Source organism: Lissotriton helveticus, chromosome 5_1 (assembly GCF_964261635.1).
Source record: "Lissotriton helveticus chromosome 5_1, aLisHel1.1, whole genome shotgun sequence".
NCBI classification, from domain to species: domain Eukaryota; kingdom Metazoa; phylum Chordata; class Amphibia; order Caudata; family Salamandridae; genus Lissotriton; species Lissotriton helveticus.
In genome coordinates, this window is record NC_136065.1 from 738,434,382 (window position 1) to 738,454,242 (window position 19,861).

Consider the following 19,861-nt stretch of genomic DNA (forward strand, 5'->3'; position numbering starts at 1 on the left):
TCGGCGACGTCTTTCATCCCTTCGTGTAGGCAGGTTCTGTCGGGGTCTCTGGTGAGGGAGAGGATCAGCTGGGTGTCGGCGTAAGAGATGATGTTGAGGTTGTGCTGGCGTGCCATGGCTGCGAGAGGTTTCATGTAGATGTTGAAGAGGGTGGGGCTGAGTGAAGATCCTTGCGGGACGCTGCAGATGACTTCGGTGGCCTCGGAGCGAAACTGTGTTCTTCCGGCGAGGAACGAGATGATCCACTCCAGTGCCTTCTCTTGGATACCGATGTTGCTGAGGCGCTGGACTAGGGTGCGGTGGCAGACCGTGTCGGACGCAGCGGAGAGGTCCAGGATGATGAGGGCCACTGTTTCCCCCTTGTCGAGCAGGGTCCGGATGTCGTCGGTGGCTGCGATGAGGGCGGTCTCGGTGCTGTGGTTGGCTCTGAAGCCGGACTGCGAGGGGTCGAGGGATCCGTTCGTCTCGGAAGGCGGTCAGCTGTCTGACGATCTTCTCGATGACTTTAGCAGGAAAAGGGAAGAGCGAGATGGGGCGGAAGATTTTGAGATCGGCGGGGTCTGCTGTAGGTTTCTTCAGGAGGGCGCTGATCTCTGCGTGCTTCCAGCTCTCCGGGAAGGTGGCGGTGTTGAAATAGGCGTTGATGATGTTCCGGAGTTGGGGTGCGATGGTGGAGTCGGCCTTGTTGAAGACGTGTGGGCAGGGGTCGGTCGGTGATCCGGAGTGGATGGTGTTCATCGTGCGGGCTGTGTCTTCGGTGGTCACCGTGGTCCAGGTGCGAAGGGTGGCGGTGGGGGGCATTGGTTCGACGGTTGGGTGCATGGGTTGGGCGCCAAAGCTGTTGTGGATGTCGGCGATCTTGCGGTGGAAGAACGAGGCGAGGGAGTCGCAGAGGTCTTGTGACGGAGTGATGTTGTTGGTGCTGGGGTTGGAGAGCTCCTTGACGATAGTGAAGAGCTCTTTGCTGTCGTGGGCGTTGTTGTCCAGTCGTTCCTTCAGGGATTTCTTCTTGGTGGTGCGGATGAGCTGGTGGTGCTTTCGGGTAGCGTGTTTGAGGGCGGTCATGTTGTCGGTGGTCCGGTCGAGGAGCCAGGCTTTCTCGAGGGTGCGTCAGGTCTTCTTGGAGTCCTTGAGGTTGTCGGTGAACCAGGATGCCTTCTTGCTTCTGGGAGGGTTCTTTAGTGGCGCGAGGTCGTCGGCGCAGGCGGTCAGCCACTGTGTGAAGTTGCGGGCTGCTTCGTTGGGGTCTGTTGTGTTGGCGGGTGGGCTCTGGCTGAGGGAGGTGGTGAGCTGGTCTGCGGTGATCTTGCTCCAATTCCTGTGAAGTACCTGTTGCGGGTCGTGGATCTTTTGAAGCTGAAGTGGACGCAGCTGTGGTCGGTCCAGTGGAGTCCGGTGGCGTGGCTGAAGGTGATGTACTTGCTGGAAGAGAAGACAGGATCAAGCGTGTGGCCGGCGTAGTGGGTGGGGGTGTTGACCAGTTGCTTGAGTCCGAGTTTGGCGAGGTTTTCCAGCAGGGCGGTTGGCAGAGGTGGGCACACCTTCTGGGCTGGCTAGTTTTTCCCACCTGTCTTCCTGCCGAAAAGGAGAGGGGTTGGGCAGGGAGGGGGCCTGCTCCTTTTAGCAGGAGAGGCTGGGGGTCGCATTACAAAGGCTGCCAGGCCTTTGAAGCTCCCCTGCCACAGATGGCTCCTCCAGGCCTGGGGAGGTGTGAAAACCTCTACCCAGGAAATGCTTTGTTTCTGGGCTCAGGAAGTGTAGGCTCCTACCCTAGGGGTCCAGAAAAATGTCTTGTGGTGGCAGGCTGGTGTGTACCAGTCAGGGAACCCACCAGAGGCTGGGCGTTTTTCAGGAGGCATCTTAAGATGCCCTCTGTGTGCATTTTTCATTAAATCTCCCACTGGCATCAGTGTGGGTTTAATGTGCTGAGAAGTTTGATACCAAACTTGTCAGTCTTCAGTGTAGCCATTATGGTGCTGTGGAGTTCGTAATGACAAGTTTCCAGCGCAATATACTCTTAATGGCAGCACTGCACTCGCAATGTCTAAGAATAGACACTGTAGGGGTACAGGGCTCATGCACCTGTACACTGGCATAGGGCACCCAGCTAGAGGGGTGACTGATCAATGCCAGGGCATGGGTTGAAGGCATGGCAAACGTGGATGTGTTCCATGTCGACTCTTCCTTTGTTCTGCACCAAAACCTGCAGCCTGCAAGGGCAGTGTGTGTAAAGGTACAGGGCCTCTAAGGGTGGCACAATAAGTGCTGCAACCCTTAGAGGTCATCCCTGGTCACAGTGCCCTGGGTACCTGTGGTACCATTTGCCAGGGGCTAATCTGTGGCCAGAGATGCCAATTGGGTTTGTTTGGGGGAAAGAACACAGGCCCTGGGAACTTGATTGGCAGGGAGTCAGGACACATCAAGTTAAAGTGCATCAGTAGTCTTGCAAAACAGTGGGGGGTTACTGCAACAGAAACCCACTTTCCTACAGACCTGCCTGCCTTCAACCTCAAAGACTGTTTCCTGCGAACACCGGAGGCCCGCACCGCAGATCCACCCCACTCTGCACCCTCCGTCCATGGCCCGAGCTGGAGTGGGCAAACACCACAAGGAGGTCCCCCAGCGTTCCTGACCAGAGATCCCGCAACACCTGACCTGCTTCCAGCTGACGCCTGCCAACTAAATCCTGAAGGTCCCTCCAACCGTGACCAGGAGCTGGTAAGAAGATCCAACCCCAAAAGGCGCCCCTGCACCCACGAACTTGGGTGGCCAAACCGGTGCCTGGCCAACTTACCTCTCGAATTGGTGGTCGCACCCAGAAGACCTTCGTCCCCAGGCCTGCAGTGCCTTTGCAAATCGAAGGTTCCCCATTGCAAACAGGGTGCCCAACGTTGAAACCGCACCCTGCTCTCGACGGCTCTAGTGCTGCTGATGGTGCACCTTCGGTGCTACTTTGTTTCCCCATTTGCCCTGAGCTAAAGTCTAGGAGCTTTGCTCCCCCAACAAAGTCCCTGCTTGTCAGCAGCCACCAACCGGAGGTCCCCTATCCCCATTGGTTAGCATTTTGGCTCCGCACCCGGCTGCCCATGTACCATTGAGGGTGTAGCTAGTGGGCATCCTTGACCCTGGGGGACCCCTAAGTCTACCCCCAGAACCTTAACTCCCACTACCAAATACGTGCCTCAAAATATACAACACTGTTCCTCTGTAGGATAACAATGACTGTTTTTCGTGGAAAAGTTTTTAAGTGTGGCGTTTGAAAACCTAAAGAAATTCTTTAAAATTGCACTAACAAACTATTTTACTTTCCTGTTTACAGGAAATGTCTCACGGTAGTATCCAGGTATCCTACTTTGTGTAAGAAAAGTACCGTACCTGTAATTTTATTGAAAACCCTATACAAAGTATATGTACTGTATTTACAAATCATTGCATTTCTCAGAAACCATACTGCAAGTCAAACCAAAGTACATTTTACAATTGCAATCCAAACTGTTTACAAACTGCATTACTACTGTAAATGTTGTATTGCTTACCTGTGCCAGGCTTGGTTGCTTCTAGATAATAAAATGGTTTTTATACAAAAACAATTGGTCTGAAGTTGTCTGATTTAATTTGCTGAGCGAGTGTGTAATAAAACAAATGCTTAACGTGGTCCACTGGAGTCTTACCGCTCGACCACAAATGGAGAGCGAGGTGCTATCTAACTTTACCTCTGCCTGCCTTTGGGGTTCCACTGGACTCGGTGCACACTATTCCTCACTTTTCATGTAGTCTATAGAGCCAGCTTCCTACAATCAACCAACTGCATTTGAACCGGCATTCAGCTGTAAAACACTGCATACTATTTGCACAGTATTTCACTTACCTGTACCAGGCTTGGTCCTAGAAATATAAATGTATATACCACTCCTCCCTCTCCCCTTGGCCGTCGCGAAGGAGAACCGCGCTCGACCCCCCCCCCCCCCTGCCAGATGAACCGGAGCATCTGGGTTTTAAGGCGTCGAAAAAAGTCCACATCGAGAGGGACGGGGAGCGCCTGGAAGAGTTACAAGTATCTGGGGAGGAGCACCATCTTGATGGCGTGAATTCTGCCCAGCCACGATATGTATTTGGGTTTCCATCGATCCAGATCCGCACGGGTCTTTGCCAGCAGTTGTGGAAAGTTTGCGGAATATAATTTCCCAATAGTGGACGTCAAACTTACTCCCGGATACACGATGGAGCTGGAGGCCCAGGCCAGCGGGGTGAGAGGCCGCACCTGTTCCACCTCCACCTCTGCCGGTGACAGCGTGAGGTTCAGAACATAAGATTTGTCGTAATTGACCTTGAAGTCGGCCACCCCCTCAAAGCGCAATAATGCTTCCTGGACGTGTGGTAGAGTGTGTGCTGGGTCCATAATAGAGAGCAGCACATCATCCGCAAATAGGGAAATTTTGTGCTGCTCCCCAATAAAGAAGCCCCCGGATTCCCTCGTGCTCCCGCACTAACAACGCCAATGGTTCAATGCTCAGAGCAAAGAGCAGGGGGGAAAGGGGACAGCCCTGCCTGGTGCCACGGGAGTGCGTGAAAAAAGCAGACAGATGGCCGTTTACCGACACTCTACAGCGGGGATTGCAGTAGTTCGCTTTCACCATCGAGAGAAACTTATCTGAAAAACCAAAAGCAGCTAAGGTGTGGAACAGGAAGCCCCAGTTCACACGGTCGAAAGCTTTTTCAGCATCGAGGCCTATTAAAACCGCTGGGATCTGGAACCTGTTAGCTTTCTCTATTAAATGGACCACCCGCCTAGTGTTTTCATGGGTCTGACGGCCCCTAATAAATCCTGATTGATCCGGATGTATGAGTGCCGGCATCAGATCTTGGAGCCTGCTAGCCACAATCGAGGAATACAGCTTGGCGTCGAGTTTGAGGAGGACGATACGAGGAGCACAGAGCAGGGTCCTTCCCAGGTTTAGGTATAATGGAAATGACTGCCTCAGCTAGCGAGCCAGACGAAGCGCCTGAGTCAGCCATATCATTAAAGAGGGAGACCAGAAAGTCGCACATTTCAGTGGCATACGTCTTATAAAAGAGGGCGGTATAGCCATCCGGCCCCGGAGCTTTGTGGAGTTTCAGGTTTTTAATGGCACCAAGCACCTCGTCGCGAGTGAACGGGGCTGTTAGTAGTTCGTTCCACTCCCTTGAAACCTGCAGGATGGACAGACCCCGCAGATAGTCCCGCTGGGCCTCTGTGTCGAGCGTATCCCCCGCATATAGGTCCGAGTAGAAGCGGCCAAAGAGGCCAGCTTTAATCTCGTCACGGTGCTGCAGCTCTCCCATCGCATCTCGCACCCCTCCTATGTAATCCCGTTCCCTCTTGTCTCTAAGTTGACGGGCCAGATGCCTCCCCACCTTATTCCCTTGGGAGTACGAGAGGTGCCGCAGCCTTAGTATAGTAAACTCCGCTCTATTATAGTGGGCCCTCAATTTCCTCCTAACTGCCGTCAACGGGCGGAGGGTCAACCTAGATGGATTTAGTTTGTGCGCCCGTTCCAGGGCTGCAAGTTCCATTTCCAACTCCTCACGTTACTTATGTCGCATCCTATTAAGGTTAGCATTAAGGGCCAGGCAGGTGCCCCTGAGCGACGCCTTAGAGGCGTCTCAGTTAGTGGACAATGACGTATCGGAGATTGGGTTGAGATCAAAAAACTCCCTAATAGCCTTCCGCAAGTCCTTGCTCGAGGCATCATCCCTAACTGCTGCCGGGAAGTACCACTTTCGAAGACCGTCGCCTGCCGGCGACCAGCGGAGTCCAAGCGCGAGCAGACTATGATCAGAAACAGACAGCAGGGATATGCTAGAGTCACGGACATCCCCTGAGGGCTTGACTAGGAAAAATGTGATCCAGGCGAGAGTAGGAGTTGTGGACATGGGAGAAAAAGGTGTAATCTCGGGTCAGGGGGTGCATGGAGCGCCATCCGTCGAGTAAGCCCAGGTCACCAAGAAGCCGCTGTGTCTCAGCGGAGAACAAACCTGCATCAGCCCTTTGGGAGCCAGAGCTATCCATCTCTCTACTCCACACTAAGTTAAAGTCCCCCAGCAAAAACAAGTGCCCCTCAACAAAGTCACCTATCCTCCGCAGCAGGCCCCGAAGAAAGCAGTTTTGTCCCGCATTGGGGGCATACACCAGCACAAAAGTGCTCAGTCTACCATGGACCAGACCCTTCACCATCAGCCAACTACCTTCTTTGTCGCTGCGCACGTCCATAGGCTGGAAATGAAGGGCTGCTCGAAAGAGAAGAGCCACTCCCCTGTGTTTCGTAGGAGCAGACGATCTATATGAGGGGGAAAAGCTTGTGCCGCATGTGAGAAGTTGGCCTGATATATAGTGCTCACTATTCTAGTGATCACTTTGTATCATACCAAACAACCCTTATTGATGATTGGTTGTAAGTCAACCTTTCAGACCAGCTATCCTAGTAGCATGGACACGAGCAGTCTTCAGGCTAAACTCTAGAGGGCGTGTTAAGCCAGCTGTTTTACCATCACATATACCCCTTGAACACCAAGTGAAAGGACACCACACAAGTTGTTATGAAAATAAAGGATATTTATTTATAACAAGTCTACCCTGAACTCTTTGAGTCAGGGAGCTAAGCACAATACAAAACTCTTACGAAAATACTTTAAGTCGCACAATTTACACAAATGCCCGAGGGGCACGAAAAACCATATACTACAAAAGTGGAATGCGAAATACTAGCAGGTAAGTAACAAGATCCAGAGGCTTCAGGATCGCTAGGACTACACTACTGAACCCTAAGGTTAGGAGCAGGAGGCCTAGGGAGATCGGGTGCAGTGTGTGCACTCTCACGCGGGATGCGGGACAAAGTCTATGGATGCTAGATTTCGTAAAGTTAGTGTTATCGGACGAATCCGACCAGTTAGGCTGAAAACGAAAAAGGATCTGGACACTTAGATAGTGAACCTACGTTGGAGCACCGAAATGCTCGAGTTACCTAGCCCAGGGGCTGCGGCTGCATAGGGTTCAAAAGACGTCGGGAATCCTCGTTACAGTCTATGGAGCCTGAAAGAAGTTGTTGCTGGCAGGCGACTAGTGATGAAGTTCGATGGGATCCAAGCCTGGATCGGAGTTGAAGATGACCTGAAAGCAGAGGGGACTCAGTTCTTGATCACTAGCCAGTGATCAGATGGGCACCAGGATGGCACCGGATGAGGGCACCTCGACCAGTGAGTGGGCGACACTTGGCTCTGCAGTCTCTCGGACCAGGAGGCGTTGTCGGCGACCAGGATGGAGGGGCGAGCTGTCCCACGAGGGTGTCTGCTGTCGGCGCTGCTGAAACCAGGATTGGAGCAACAAGCCTTGGCAAAGGCAAGCCCACGCGGTGGACTCAAGATGGTGTCTGGAGTGGACCAGGAGGGTCCAGGGTGCTCCTCTGTTGGAGGGGAGCAAGGGCCAGTCTGGAGCAACCAGACCAGCGGTGAAATCGTCGTGGTACGTCGTCCAGAGGGTCACTAGCCAACGGGCAAGTGACCGGACAACGTGGCAAGCAGCAAGGAAGCAGAAGGGCCCCACGCAGATCTCGTGGATGCTGGGAGGCTGGACTTCGGTGCTGGAGCTGCTTAGGGTTAGGGCTTCTCAAACCCCAGTGCACTTACTCGAGGGTCTCTCGGGGGTCGTGCTGGAGAAGCGTCGTGCAGGTCTTGAAGATGGCCGGTCCCACGGGTCTCGTCACACCCACGAATCTCAGCTGTGCTGGATGATGTAGGTAGAGGTCAGATGGCAGGGAATCCGGGTCTCGTCGAGCTGGGCAGTCTTGATCCAGAGGATGGACTTCCGCAAACCGCAAGAGCTTCGATGGTGCCTGCTGGTGCAGGGTGGCTACTCCTTAGCCACAAGGGAGAGTCTTCAGAAGAGTCAAGAGTTCCTTTCGTGGAAAGTAGTTTCAAGATTCAGAATGATCTAATTTGGGAAGGGGGCCTGCTCCTATCTTTATACTAAGAAAAGGGGCTGGCACGCGACTAAGTCCTGCCCTATGGGTGGGACTAGGAGGGGGGTGGTTACACCCCTCTCCTTTGTCCGGTCTCTCCCCAGCTCAGGGGCTGGTGTGCCCCAGGAACTGGTTTGAGCCGGCATATGCACAGTGAGCACCGGGGTACCACTTGCAGTCACCTTCCTTTCAGCCCAGCCTACCTGGAATACACAAAATCCTGTCTGGGATGGTGCTAGCACCGCCCCTGACAGGAAACCCTTTGTCCAGGCCTCCGTTGCTGGAAGGACTCCCAGCAGCAAGAGGGCAGACTTGTGTCTCGGTGGCAGCATCCATTTTGTGGAGCTGAGGCTATGTCTGACTTTAACCGGGGTTCACAGTTACATACATGTCGTGTCCCTTTAGAAGGGTGGAATGCTAACCCCGTCGCCAGAATTGGCGAGGGTTTAGTATTCCAATTCGTATGACACCTTACTTGACATGTTTTGATAAAGCTATACCAAAGTTAGCATTTAACCGCGAGGATTATAATGCACTTAAGAGTATATGGTATAGCGTTATCATGGAACAGCTATTTGGTCTTGGTTCCGCAAGCTGCAAACTGGCTCAGCTCATGCCAGAGCACCATCTCACATAATTCCAAGCACTCTACCTTCAGGATTGATAAGGCCTGCTATAGGAGTGACTGATAGGAATATATGTGTCCATTTTAGGGTTAGATATAGGAATACTATATCTAAAGCAAAGGGTGTTTACACCACCTTGCCCCAGCTGTCGTGCAGCCAGTTGTGTCTGTTTGGGTGGCCAGCCAGGGGTGGCATAATACATGCTTCAGCCCCTGGTAGGCCCTGGGTACACCTATGCCCTGGATACCTAAGGTATGCTGTATAGGGACTGATAAGGTGGCCCAGTACCAATTGGTAAAATGCACCTAAGGTACATGGTTGTAATTTAGAGAGAGAACAGCTAGGCTGTGGGTCTGATTAGCAGGCCCACAGCCAGGGAAAGTCGTAAATCAGTGAAGCAAAAAGCAAAAATCTGGGGTGGCCATGGGATTGCAGACCCCACTCTCCTACACCGCAGCCGAAGTTCTTCCCTACGTGACAAGTGAGTCTCCTGGAGAGCCACGATATCAAGCTGATGGTCATTCACATACTTCCACATCTTCTGACGTTTTTGCGGGGAATTCAGGCCTTCGACATTCCATGTCCCAATACTAAGGCATCTTTAGGCAACAACCCCACCCTCGCTACTCCCGCATCACCCCTCTACACCCACCTTCGGGGACTACTAGCAACACGGTGAAATGACAACCTGCAAAAGTGTCCAGGAACGAGACAATACAGGCCAATCTAGTCCTCCACATTCCCCCCAGCCCACCAAAACCCCCCCCCCCCGCCAAGCAACCCCAAACATCATCCCCTCTCCCCGCTTTCCGGCAAAGGCAAGGTCCTCCCGTACAGCCACCCCACCACCTCAGTCAAAGGGCACACCTCCAGAACCCCAGAAGCCAAACAGAAACCGTCCTGAGACACATCACTTAAAAACCATAGAACAACTAGCGCTGTCACCCATTCACACCCATCGCCACCACTACCCCCCCACTCCCTCCCCTTACCCCCAACGAACTTTTGTAATACCACCCCTCCCCAAGGAACTCCCTAGAAATATTTTTTATCCAAATTGCTTTGATTTCAGTCTTTGAGTGTGTAACATCATTTCTTGCCTAAGTGTGTACATCAAATGCTTCACCCTACCCTCTGAAAACCTTACTGCCCCACACTACCACAAATGGAGAGTGAGGTGCTATCTACTTTACCTCTGCCTACCTTGGGGGTTTCCATGGAGCTCTATGCACACTATACCTTATTTTGGTATAGAATATACAGAGCCAGCTTCCTACATGTATCCCTTGCATCAGGACCACTAGATAGACATCCGCGGCAATAACCACTAGGCTGAAGACTGCTGTTGACCAGGGTAACTAAGGTTTTGACAAACTAAGCCTGACTGACCCTACGAGAGTGGGTAGCGTATTGCACGGTGAGGTCTGGCAACTACACCATATAATACATCCCATTTTCTCACAATTACTGACTGTTGGCATCCTTGGAGTTCTCTCTTCAAAGTAAATGTGGCTGGAGCACTGTGATGCATGATGGTGCTGAGAATCCCAGCAATATTCTGGGTTTTCCTGGTATTTAATGACCAAGCATGAGAGAACTCTGCCTACGAGCTTGGTGAAATGACTATGCTCTTTGGGGATGAAACTCATTTTTGTGGCAATAAGCTGCAGTTTGTTAATTTCGATTATTTATCCAAAACGAAGAGTATGTATGTCGTGTTGAAATGTCTAGTCCACGGGTCGCCAACCTTTTGAGTAAGAACCGCTACTAAATGTTCACTGGAAATGATCCTGAGCTACTAATGCTATTAGTGTTTTTACATATCAAAGAATTAAATTAGTGACCACCCTATGAGCAGTGACCAGCCATGATCACCACAGTACAGACTTTTAAATACCTCTACAAGGGTAATACATAACAACCACACATGCAATGTCCCAGGCACCAAGGTAATATTAGCAAAGTAATATTAGTAATAAGTCTCCCAATTGTGCATGATTTATTTAAATATCATATAAACACTGCTTACATTTGATACACATCTATTAATTCAACCAAGCAAAAGCTGCTAATTTCAGTATGCGGACTGCACACAGCTATTCAGTGTGACACTCCTCAGTGATTGCAATAGTTTTTTTAAGGTTTGTTTTTTTCCTGTAGAGGAAATACTTTTGTACCTCCTCTGCTGGGTTGATGAGTGACTACTCATGACACCGAAGCGTTTCTGAACACAGTAGCAGTGTCCCTTTTGCACGAGTTGTGGTTTCGGAAAAGTTAGGCAGCATGCAGGTGTAAAGTTACGAGGCTACTGTGGTAAAATAAATGTAATATTCCATGCTATTGCAGGCAAGTAATATCAATTTTAATATATATATTTTAAATGGGTGGTCCGCATGTTTGTGTGCCTGCAAAACAGCTTAAACTTAAGACTAAAGCAAAACTTTTGCACATTTATCCACAGTTTTTCTCACCACTAAATCCTATAAGAATTCACATTGATATTGGAGCTGATGGAAGGGCAAGTGGCGAAGCTGATGTGGAGTTTGCAACACATGAAGATGCTGTAGCTGCTATGTCTAAGGATAAGAGCAATATGCGTATGTTGCACACTGTTTCATTAAGCTTTCTGTGAAATTGGTGATGGAAAATAGTTTGCCATAAGTTATGTTTGGAGTGAACTGATACAAAAATATACTGTATCTTTTTCTTGGCATGCAAGCAAAGTACACATTTTCCAACATTTTCTGCCTAAGTTTAGATGGTGGAAATGATTCATGAAATTTCAGGAACTTGAGCGCAAAAAACAAATGTACCAAGAACCAAACACTCACATGAAAATGCTATGTTAGTTCCCACAAGACCCAATGAGTTTTTTGTGTTCTGCATATCTTTTACAAGATTTTCTTGTGGCAGTGGTACGCAGTGCTGTCACTCATGTTTTGGAGGGATATTTCTTTTCAAACTGTACGGCAAATGTACTTCTCTTCCAGGGTGTCTATCTGTGAATTGTCCTACCCATGTGTTTTTTTCTGTAGTGTAAACCTAGGCAAAAGGCAGCAGAGTGCTGTACACGGTGCATAAAGCCAACAAGGGATCTAGGTAGCTGGTTTGTGGGTGGTTACAGCATTGTGGTGTAGTATTCCTTAGGGCGGTCTTAATCTTTGTATATTCAAGCAGCATTGGGCAGTCTTGATGAATATGGAGTGTAGGAAGCAGACTGTATATGGTACGACACTTGCAATATTAAGAAATAGACCCCAATATTGTAGGGGGGTATCAGCTCTTGTAGATATGCCCAGAGCTGGGATATAATGCACCCTGCCTTGGGGCTGGTAATGCTGCTGGAGGGGTGACTTAACTAGTTATGTAGTGCTAGCTGGCATGGCACACAGTGTGCCATGTCGACTTTCTCATTTTGTTTGCGCCATGCATCCTGCAGTGGCAGTTTCTAAGGACTTAACAGGGGACCCTCCCTTTGAGAGAGGTGAGAGGGGAAATTCCTGTTACACTATTGGGAGTGGCGCAATATGACTAAATAGTTTTCATTAAGGCAGAGTTGTCTCGCTGTTCTCTGAAGGCATTCTTTGACCATACGGTTGATCCGCTCTACAAGCCCATTTGCACTTGTACAATATAATGCTGTCTTGTGATTGTTGATGCCCCTGTATGCCAGAAACTCATGTTTTCGGAAGTGAATTGCACCCCATTGTCAGTGACCAAAGTGTCTTGTATACCCTCATCACAAAAACTCCTTCCAAGAATTGTGCGAGTACTTTCATGTCAATCTGATGTGCACATTTATACACCACCCAACGAGTGTGGTAGTCCACCAATACTAAAATTAATCTTTCATTTAAACTTTTCATGTTCAGAGGACCAATTATGTCAAAGGCCAATTTGGTCCAAGGCCTGTCTGGAACCACCACTGGGGACAGTAGTGGTTTGCGAGTTTGAATCTTGTCACTGTGGCTACAATCTAAACAGTTCTCCACAACATTCTGTCATAGCATCCATGCCTGACCACCAGTAGTCCAAGCAGATTTTGTTCTTGGTAAGGCTGCACTCCAAATGACCCACATGAGCCAGTTCTACTATTCTCTCTTAGGTTCTCAGGAGGAACCACCTTCTCCCCAAGGCAAACCATACCTTCTTAAATATTCAACTCTAGTCTTATGTCCCAGTAATTGCACCGGTTTACCAGAACCACACTTTTGGTAGCAGGCCTACCATTTCTGATTAACTCTTTGACCCCGTTTCAGTATCAGCTTGCACAGCCTTGTCCCATTCTTCCTTGGTCAAACGTAAGTTGTAGTATGACATCACAATTATTTGAAACAGTATTGCATTCACCCATATGTGGTGAACGGAATAAGAAATCAGCAACAATGTTTTGTGAACCTGGCACGTATTTAACACTGAAATTGTACCCTTCAAGCCCCAGAATCCATCTGGCTATTCTGCGGGTGGTGCTATTTGACCCTTTTATTGTAAACGCAAACATTAGAGGTTTGTGGTCAGTCTTTACAGTAAATGGAATACCCCACAGGAAAAACCGAAAATGTTTGATTGCCCAATAGCAGGCAAGTGCCTGTGAGAAAGTGGCTCTATATATACTGGACCAGAATAAGGTAGTGTGTATAGAGTCCACAAACCCCAGAGGTATAACAGAGGCCAAAGTCAGTACTGACCCTACTCTCCAACGTGGTAGCTTGGTCGAGCAATAAGGCAGTACCAGAGGACAGTGTAAAGCATTTGTTGTACACACTCAGTCAGCAAAGGATTTCTCACACTCAAGGACTGAACTCCAGGCCAATTGTTTTCTATCAAAGGATATAGTTTTATTTTTAGAACCAACAGGCATTAAAATATACTTTTCTCTAGGAGTACTCTCATGTAATTACTTTGCAAAGAGGCAATAAATAAACTTTGTGAATACAATAGATCCAGGGTTTGCAGTAGGCAACACAGTTCTAAACAAACTATAGCATTGAATTCAATGGGTTTTCATCATACAAGTACAGTAGATTACTTGAGTAGTTTCAGGACTAGATCCTAGATTCAGTCCTGGGGTCTAAGCTGAAACCAATTTAGTAAAATCATTTTAGTTAATCGTGATTTTTCAGTAATATAAAGCTGTTTTAAAAGTTCACACTTCGAAACTTTTCAATCTGTCAATGTTATCCAATGGGAGAAAATTCAGGTTGCATGTAAAGTATGATCTCTGTACTTTTGTAATCCAGTACTAGGCTCCTGGGTCCAGTACTGGGGTCTCAACTTAAAACAGGTAAGTAATTGCGTTTCAGTATTTCGTATAATTTTTAAAGAATATTTCAAGTTTTCAAAAGTAGACACTTAGAAGAAATTTCATAGAAAAGCAGACAATGGATTCCTATGGAGAAAATACAGATTACTAGTAAACCCGGTAAGGATTACGTTTGCAGTTCAGTACTGGGCTACTAGGTACAGTACTGGCTTCTCCCCTGATCACAGGTGAGTACTTCAGAATTCGGGTGATTTTATATGAATATTTTTAGTTTCCAAAACTTCACACTTAAAAGATTGTTATCCAATGGCAGGTAAGTGAGTTAACGGTTTCCTGTTATCCAATGGCAGGTAAGTGAGTTAACGGTTTCCTGTTATCCAATGGCAGGTAAGTGAGTTAACGGTTTCCAGGTAAGTACTTGGCTGGTGAAGTTAGGGTTCTGGGCATAGACTCAGGGGTCCCCCAGTGTCAGGTAAGTACAGTTAGTTCACCCCCAGCGGCACATGGGCGGCCGGGTGCAGAGGTAGTTGGGCCCAATGTTATCCAATGAGGTAAAGGGAGCCTCCGGTTGGTGGCTGCTGGCTAGCAGGCCACGTGGCTGTGGGAGCTGAGCTCCTGGTCACTTGCTCAGGGCAAAGGGGGAAGTAGGATATGACAAAGGTGGCACAGCCAGCGGCACTCGGGCGGCTGGGTGCTCTCGAGACGTCTGGCGCTCCATGTTATCCAATGGGACCGGTCAAAAGGGAAAAAAGGCTGCAGGCTCTGGGACGGAGACTCTCCAGGGGCGACTAGCACTCTGAGAGGCAAGTTGGGATCTTGGAGCACAGGTAGGTACCCCAAAGGGAGGCACAGGGGGCCGAGTGGTGCCGGGTGTCTTTGGGTGTCAGAAAGCTTACCTTCAGCTGGTCGCGGTTGGGGTGGCCCCTGGTTCTGAGTCGGCAGGCATAGTCTGGTTCGTCGCGGAGGGTCTTTGGGCACTGGACTTCGGGTCTCAGTCTCCGGGGGGAGACGTCCTCGTGGTCTTGGTTCACTTGGACACGGGCCAGGCTCGGCGGGTGCAGAGTGGGCTGGTCCGGAGCATCCTGACTGGCACCAGGGGGGGGTTGTTGCAGCAGAGCCTCTGCTGATGGGAGTCCTAATCTTCAAGAGGGTCAAGGCAGGCAGGTCAACAGGATCAACAGGACGGTAGGGCTGGGGCCAAGTCAGTTGTTGTCATCCTGTTAGCAGCTGCACATTTAGAGGTATTCAGTACAGGATGTCTCTTTATAATCTTCTAGCATGAACTGCAAATATTTTAGTAAAGAAGATGAACACTCACCATCTCCTGCTGATACTCTTGGTGGTATTGTTGCTGGGGGCGATCTTGAAACCCCTGATATTAGTCTTCTGAGTCATCGGTTTGGTACTTCACTTGTAACTGCGATGGGCTACTAGCGTAGCCAAAAGGTCCACCATCATCCTCCCATTCCGACCGACCTCGGATGAGTCTTCTTTCCTCTCCTGTTTTTAGCGCGGGGACACGCCGGGATGGCGTAATCCATGCGCTCTACAAATGTCTTTATTATTATTATTATGACTCCTCTTCCTCCAAAAGGTGAGATGGTACCAGAGGTTTCTCCTTACTTGGCGATGTAATTTCGCGGGTAATTGTCTTACTGGTTAAAAAACGTTTTTCTGGGTTTTGTCCCCCTCATCGACGAGCCTGTCGACGAAATAGTCAACGATATCATGGTCAGATGCGGTCGACGTTGCAGTTACTGTTGTAGTCATTCAATACCAAAAAATCCCTGTACCCTGGACATTGGTTAGCATTCATCTAATAGGCATGAAAATATACTTGGTTGGAAGAAATACTGTTTAAGTCCAACATCACCCCCTCTATATTTGTGGTTAGGTGCATCTTCTCTAATGCCGGACCGTTCACATCGAAACACTGTTTGTGAACTGCAAGTGGGAGATTCCGGGCAGAGTTCAACTCGACACAACCAATGATGTCTGTCCCACTGAGACAGTATATCCACCCACACTTAAATAACAAACAAAAAAATGTGTGGTGAAAAGGAAGGCACCTCACGGGCGAACAACCCTCAGGGAACTTGGCAGATGTTACCAATTCTATGCCCCTTTCTCATCATCGGTCGCAATTCCTTTTCAAAAAGAAAATAGTGTCCAAAACAAAATAGTGCAAAGAGATAGGTGCTCAACAAGAAGCAATCGCTCCTTGATGTGACAAAGTGATTAAAATCAACAGCCACACCAATTGTACAACTTTATTACTAAATCTGGTGTGTGCTGGTGAAATAAAAAGGCTGGTAGCTTACTGTCGCATACCACTACCTGTAACCGACATGTTTCACTGCCTTGTGTATTTTATGGCAGATTCATCAGGGTTCACCAATCGGTCACCTTAAATAAATCATCCCAGGGTTCCTGGGATGATTTAAGGTCCCGGTTCGACACGTGTACGATTGATACAACAATCCACATTAGGGCTGAGATTCCCCTGGCCAGCTGGTATGAGAGGACACGGCTGGTTGAGGTTTCCAAAATAAAGATGTCCAACACTGGTGCGGTGACTGGTGCGGTGAAAAGGAGAGCATTACCCTTGCTCTCCTTTTCCTTGCTTGGAGGAGATTTAGAGGGACTGCGCCCAGAAGACCCTAGGGTGGTCTTTTTAAGGGCCTGCTCAGGTCTTTCTCCTGCGGTATGAGCCTGAGGAGATCAGCTTCTTTTTTTAGATCTCCTAGAAGATGTAGACTCCTCACTAGACAGGACTTCCTTCCTGGCTTAAGTTTTTGAAGCCATAGTAGCTGGCAGTAGATGCCATCCTTATGAGGGTCGCCTGTATAGAGCCTTTTCTTCAAACAGGTGGCACAGGCTCTGAATAAACCTTTTTTCTCCTATATCTGAAAAGAGAAAACGCCCAAATCTAATCCAGATTGAGTAGAAAATGAAGAGGTACCCCCCCCCCAGAGTTTTATATAGCGCGAACTAGAACCGAACCAGTTATCAGAGCGCTTTACATAGCACCAGTTACGTTACATGAGGACACACTTTCATTTTAGGCACGGGGAGATAAGGTGATTTGCCCAGAATCACAGGTTTTTTTTGGCGTCGTTACCGAGACTCGAACCAAGTTCCCCAGGTCAGAGGTCGAGCGCCTTAGCTGTTAGGCCAACCCCTCTCCTTTGAGCAGAGCTCAAAGGAGACTCCCTAGCACAACGTGCGGTAGAAAATCTGAAGGGCAAAAGGTTCTCTCAGGAGGGTTCTAGAGGGTGAGGAGCTCAGATTGGTTCACTGGAAAGTTTGGCCTTTTACATAACAAAGGTTATGGGTTGCAAAAGGGAAATGGGCCTAGGCCTCTTTTCAGTTTGCTATACTAATAAGCATTGCTTTTTTTATGTACCGGAGACTCCAGTCTCGACGACGGGGAATTATTCAGGCATGTGAATCTATGAAAGTTCCAATACTGGAGTAATATAATTACTCCTTAGTGGAAAGAGGCACTGTGAAAGTGCCATCTTTCTTGCATTGGTATGCCCCCACTTTTTTCTTAACTGCTGATGTACTTTGACGGAGTGTGCCCTGGGTTCCTGCCAATCAGGTACCCAGGGCCTGTGTTCCTTCCCTAAAACTGTGTTGAAACTAAAACCCAATTGGCATCTCTGGCCACCTGTCAGCCCCATGTAAATGGTGACCAGAGAAGACCCCTGAGGGCTGCATCACTTTTCGACGACTGGGAATGATTCAGGCATGTGAATCTGAGAACTACAGTTCTCAAGTATATGGGGTGTCTTTCATAGATGCACATGCTTGAATATCCCCTGTCGTCAAAGTGGGAGTACCACGGTACATAAAATAGCAGTAAAATATACATGTATACATGAAAAATATTATAAATAAAAATATACATATAATATATGTACATTTCAAAAGTACCATAGAACATAATAGGCCCATTGAAAAGCCTAAGGGAGAACTCACTTTAGTAGCATATTAGTGTCATTATGTGTTGGTTCACATTCCAGCCAATCAGGCTGTAGCCTCCTCTAGAACCTTCTCAGAAGCCCAAGTCCTCAGATTTTCTACCGCACGTCGTGTGAAGGGAGTCTCCCTGAGCTCTGCTCAGTTTTCTTCAACTCTAACTTTTTTCATCAGAAAATGTCTTCAAATAAGAAATCTTTATTTAAAGCCTGCCCTTGTGGTAAACTGCGCCTTTTCCATGAGGATCCACACAGTAAATGCATTTACTGTCTCTACCCAGACCACAAGGTGAAAAACTAAGTACTGTCGCACTTTCCCTCCCAAGACTGAGGGATAGAGAGGCCCGTCTCCTTCTGTGGCTACAGAAGTTGAAGACTTCAGTCTGTGGTTTCTGACGTAAGTTTTTCATCTGGTATTTCTAAATCCTCTCAGAAGCGTGGGTCTGAGACTGAGGTTCCATCTCCTTCTGAAGAAAAGTAGACTGTTGGAGTCCTCCAGGATTGTCTCCCCACAGGATTTGCTTCAGGGCACGTCTACGGGACCTGGTTCCCTGACGTCTGCGCCCAAAGCCTTGCCTTCCATTAAAAAATCTGGCATTGGCTCGTCAACGCGTCCGGCGACGTCTTCAGTGACGACCAAGTCAGTGACTGTAACCTCTACGTCGACGACTCCATTAAAAAATCTGGCATTGGCTCGTCAACGCGTCCGGCGACGTCTTCAGCGACGACCAAGTCAGTGACTGTAACCTCTACGTCGACGACGACATGTACTATGTCGACCAGCGCTACGTTGACGACGATCACCTCGTCGACGGCGGCCCAGAAGGTGAGACCCATCACTTCTATTGTGAAGATCTCGTCGACGAGCGCCAAAGCGAAACCGTCGGCGACTCATTGTCGGCTCTTCCCTCGTCGACGCGAACACAGTCGACTAAGATCAAGTCCTATAAAAGCAGCTCGTCGACAGCCCCATCGTCGTCGACGGTGGTCTCGTCGACGGCGCCGCCATCGACTACCATTTTAAATCGTCGACGGCTTCGTCGGCGGTTGTCTCGTTGACGTCTACATCGTAGACGATTAAGGCTCCGATCTCGTCGACGGCTCCGTCGACTGACAAGAAATCTTCGTAGACGAAGAAAAAGCCTTCAATTTCAATGCCGATTACCTCTATGGCGACGACGCAGACGCCTCAGGTTGATTCTAACACTGCCACATTTACGTCAACGGGCTCGTTGACTTCTCATCAACCTTTGCCAAAAACAGCTGCCATCTATACAGTAGTTAGTTTCTTCTTTGAGGAGAGTACCTCTCATTCAACTGAGTCCAGTGAGAAGTGGAACTCATCTCCCAGATCAATTGTTTCAGTCTGGTGAGGAAGAATCCGGAAACGATTCAGAGGTGGAAGAACTATTTAAGCAGGCATCCAGTCCATCTGATCTGCACATTAAGTGCCAGGAGTATAGTGATGAGGGTGATGAAGTGGATAACGTCGAAGATGGGAACAAATTATTTCCTGTTGATGAATCAGACCCAGTTACTTCGGAACCAGTTACACAGATACCTTTATCTTTGGTCACGAACCTACAGCACATGCTAGACGACTATAACCGCAGGTTTCCTCCTTCTATACCTGCCTCTCCAGCACCACCACAACCTCAACTTCCTCAGGCACCTGCACCAGTTCCACCCGCGTCACCGGGGGGTACTCGTCCTGACACCGGCGACGAGGATCCTGATCCTCACAATACTGATGACGATAATGACGTCGATGAATGAGTGGGACAATTACAGGGCTCAAACACCTTCCACTCCGCCCACCTTGCCTCTAGCATCGCCTCCAGTGGACATTGCAAATTTCCACAATATGATGATCCGTGCTGCAAAACGTTTTCATCTCACGGTCGAAAAACACCAACATGAGTGAATGCTTCTTGTATGATTTTAAGGACCTATCACAAAGGCAATCCCTCACAATACCAATCATTGACTATATTT

General features: G+C 48.8%; 1 protein-coding gene across 2 annotated transcripts in view; it reads left to right on the forward strand.

The window, feature by feature from the left end:
- Positions 1 to 19,861, forward strand: part of HNRNPH3 (heterogeneous nuclear ribonucleoprotein H3) — a 187,084-nt gene that overhangs the window by 50,445 nt on the left and 116,778 nt on the right. For both annotated transcript variants that reach the window (XM_078643206.1, XM_078643207.1), the window contains one exon: positions 11,082 to 11,217. In XM_078643206.1, the coding sequence (XP_078499332.1) occupies positions 11,082 to 11,217 (136 nt within the window). The remainder of the gene's footprint in view (positions 1 to 11,081; positions 11,218 to 19,861) is intronic.